The sequence below is a fragment of the Panthera pardus genome, unplaced genomic scaffold (assembly GCF_024362965.1).
Source record: "Panthera pardus isolate Hobbes unplaced genomic scaffold, ASM2436296v1 HiC_scaffold_12, whole genome shotgun sequence".
Taxonomy (NCBI): Eukaryota; Metazoa; Chordata; class Mammalia; order Carnivora; family Felidae; genus Panthera; species Panthera pardus.
In genome coordinates, this window is record NW_026526677.1 from 94,165,027 (window position 1) to 94,168,754 (window position 3,728).

The following is a 3,728-nucleotide window of genomic DNA, read 5'->3' on the forward strand; positions in this document are numbered from 1 at the left end:
GTCATAAAAGGCATTTGCCTCTTCCTGTTTAGACTCTCTCTTGGATCACTCACTTTGGTAGAAGCCAGTTGCCATTTTGTGAAAACATGTAGGGACTATATGTAGCAGAAGCCCAGGTAGTGATTGAGGACTGAGGCCTCCTGCCAACAGCAATGTAATGAGCCATCTTGGAAGCATATCCCCCAGCCCCAATCGTGCCTTCAAGTGACTGCTGCCCTGGCCAACAGTGTGACTACAAACTCATGATAGATCCCAAGACAAGACTGTACACCTAAGCTACCCCAGGATTCTTGCCCCTCAGAAACTGTGTGAGACAATAAATGTTTCAAACTGCTAAATTTCAGAGTGATCTGTGGTGTCATAATACAAACAAATGCAATAGCACAGGTTGTGCCGGAGATTCAAGAACATTCAAATGAGGTAAATAAGGTGACCCTTGAATGATAAAGTAGTGATATTAGCAACCATTATACGAAATCAACTAGTTGTACGTAAATGCTTGACTTATATCATAGGCAGGTAGATGTTCCCACAAACAGTTTTTCCTTCTACTCTTTTTATAGGTAATTTAGTGGATACGCTGTTCTGATCCCATCTGACACCAGTCAGGTATACAGTTTTAAGTTAATCAGTCAGTGACTGACTGACTGACTGAATGGATATTACTATAGAGTGAAAAGAGTTGAGGTATTTATCTTCCCATCATTTCTTATTTCTACTTATGTCACCCAGAGTGCTTCCCTTATTATGGCCAATGTCTCACTATTTTACTATTCTGCAGTTACTTAATACCTTCGTGCCTCAGTTTTCTCATATATAATTTAGGAGAGTAATTATATCTGCCAAATAGAGATGCTGTTCATATTATATTAGTTAATATGTGCAAAATATTATACGTTAATGTGCAAAATATTAGAACAGTAAGTGGTATATAAAAAACAAGATATAAGGATAACTGTGACTGTACAGAAATTTATGGTTTTTCATTTCTTCTTATAAGGCAGTAAAAGTCTAGTTCTAGATCCAAATTCCCTTGTGTGAATACTTCTCTGACCATAGTTTCTTTGTCTATAAAAGAAGGATATCACAGTATCCACCCATTAGGATTTTGTGAATTAACTTAGCCAACACATGGAAAGTACTTATAACACCATCATACAAATAGTAAGATTTTAAATGTTAGCTATTGTTTTAGGTGTTTGAGTGGATGACTCTGAACAGAATTGATAATTTCCCTGAAATTCATTTGATTAAATGTTAAAATTTAAATGTTGAAAGATAAATAATAAATTTTGTTACTGGTTCAATTTTAATTAATTGCAGATATATTCTATTTTTTTAGATACATTATATTTTTAAGAAACAGAAAATATATACAGTGTATAGAGAATTCTGGCTCAAAACTGCTCTCCTCTACAAATTTAAAGGACTCCATTCTCTTATCTTGTAAGAATAGATTCATGACCAGCTTCTCGCTTGAGATATAATGAGTCAAGTCCAATGCCAGCCTTCTCTGAGGGCCAAAGGAATAAAGCTCCAGATGGAATTATTTTCCAATGGGAAGATATGCTAAAAGCCCATGTTATAAACTAAGTTTACATTTAAATTTAGCCAATTGTGCAATCTTATGTTTTAATTTATAATGTGTCGACCATAAAACCTAGTTTTGTTGAATGGCCAGGGAGAGACTGTAATAGAATAGAGTGAGGCATACATTTTGGAAGGAAGGGAGGGAGCAGAGAAGGAAAGGAGGAAGCAAGAAAGGGAGGAAGGGGTGAGGATGCAGGGATGGAAGACAGTCCATAGCCTCTAAAACCTTGAAGCTTTATGGTAACTGGTCAAACCAGAGTTCCAACAAGGACAGATTGTGCCCGGTGGAAAAGATACATTGTTTTGGCAAATTAAAAAAAGAAAAGGCAGGGGCACCTGGGTGGCTCAGTTGGTTAAGCTGCAACCCTTAACTTTGGATCAGGTCATGATCCTTTGGTTTGTGAGTTCAAGCCCCACGTCGGGCTTGCACTGACAGTGCAGAGCCTGCTTGGGATTCTCTCTCTCTGCCCCTTCCCCATTCTCTTTATTTCTCTGTCTCAAAATAAATACATAAACTTTTTTTTAAGTTTTTTTTTTTTTTTTTTTTTTTTTTTAAAGAGAAAAGCCTGGGTTAATCTGGAAAGTTTCCATGTGGGACTGAAGTAGAGGCTCAGCTGACCCCTACCATGTTGGCTGTCAGGACTCCTGAGAAACGACTGGTAGTAACTTTGCCCAGCTCGCTATTTGGCAAGTCTGGTTCTTGGAGTAGTGGATCCGAAGCAACTCCCCAAAGAATTTCAGAGAGGAGTTTCCCCTCTACCTTCTTTCTATCCCAGAAATATGGACCACTTGAGTGAATACTTGCCTCAAGGCCAATTTCACATCCTTGTTTCTCAAGGTGTAAATCAAAGGGTTAAGAGAAGGAGTGACAATGTTATTTAACGCCTGAATAACAGAATCTAGCCAGGGGCTGGAAGCGGGCCTGAGATAGATGAGCATCACTGGACCATAAAACAAGAAGATTGATATCAGGTGGGCACTGCAGGTTGAAAAAGCTCGGCGCCTGCCTGCAGAGGTGCCGATTTTCAGTATGGAAATGACTATGTGGCCATAGGAAGTAAGGATAAGGAAAAAGCATGTCAGAGTCACAACATCCACGTTAGTAAAACTCACGGTCTGGGCTAGAGAGGTGTCTGCACAGGCCAGCGGCAGCAGCCCTGGGATATCACAGAAGAAATTATCCACCTCATTGGGGCCACAGAAGGGTAACTTAAAGACCAGAAACGTGAGGATACTTCCATGTAGACAGCCGCCCAGCCAAGTGCCCAACATCAAGCCGGTACACACCCTGTGGCTCATGATGACTGTGTATTGCAAAGGGTGACAAATAGCCACGAAGCGGTCATAGGCCATCACCGTGTACAGGAAGCACTCAGTGCCACCCAGGAAGTGGTAGAAGAAAAGCTGACAGGCACAGCCCTGGTAAGAGATGGTCCGGCTTGGCCCCATTAGGTGGAGCATCATTTTGGGGGAACTCACTGAAGGGAAAAATATGTCAAACACAGACAGGTTTCCCAGGAAGAAATACATGGGGGTGTGCAGGTTAGAGGAAACCAGAATGGTGAGGAAGATGAGCAGGTTCCCCAGCAAGGTGAAGAGGTAGAAGGCCAGAAAGAGGACAAACAGCATATTCTCCAGCCCTTCAGTATTTGGAATTCCCAACAGGGTGAACTCTGTCACAGAAGTGTAGTTCTGCATGTTTGTGCCTCGGGGGGTCCTGGAAAAGTACAGTGATAATCGTGATGTGAGACCACAAATAACTGTGAAAGTCTCTTCCTAATAGAATTCTTTCTGAAGCGGTGGCTACAAGCAAAGGGAGGTCAAAAAGGGAAAGGAGAACCACGCTAAATCTGGTCTTGGAGCTAAGTCATATGTCACATTTGGCCTCAGTTTTTTCATATATTAGATTAAGTAGCAGAATAATTTATCTTTATAGTTGGCAACCTCTCGCAGGAATCAACTCTTTCTAAATTTATTTATTTATACTGAGAGAGAGAGAGAGACAGAGAGAGAGAGAGAGAGAATGAGAATCCCAAGCAGGCTCTTCACTGTAAGCCTGCAGTCTGACATGGGGCTCAAACCCATGAACCATGAGATCATGACTTGAGCCAAAATCAAGAGTCAGACACTCAATGGAC

At 41.0% G+C, this 3,728-nt stretch overlaps 1 protein-coding gene across 1 annotated transcript; it reads right to left on the minus strand.

The window, feature by feature from the left end:
- Positions 1-2,346: 2,346 nt before the first annotated feature.
- On the minus strand, positions 2,347-3,288 carry LOC109257338 (putative olfactory receptor 10D3). Its single transcript, XM_019433367.2, has one exon. The coding sequence runs from the start codon at positions 3,286-3,288 to the stop codon at positions 2,347-2,349; it is 942 nt and encodes a 313-aa protein (XP_019288912.2).
- Between the last annotated feature and the right edge of the window lie 440 nt (positions 3,289-3,728).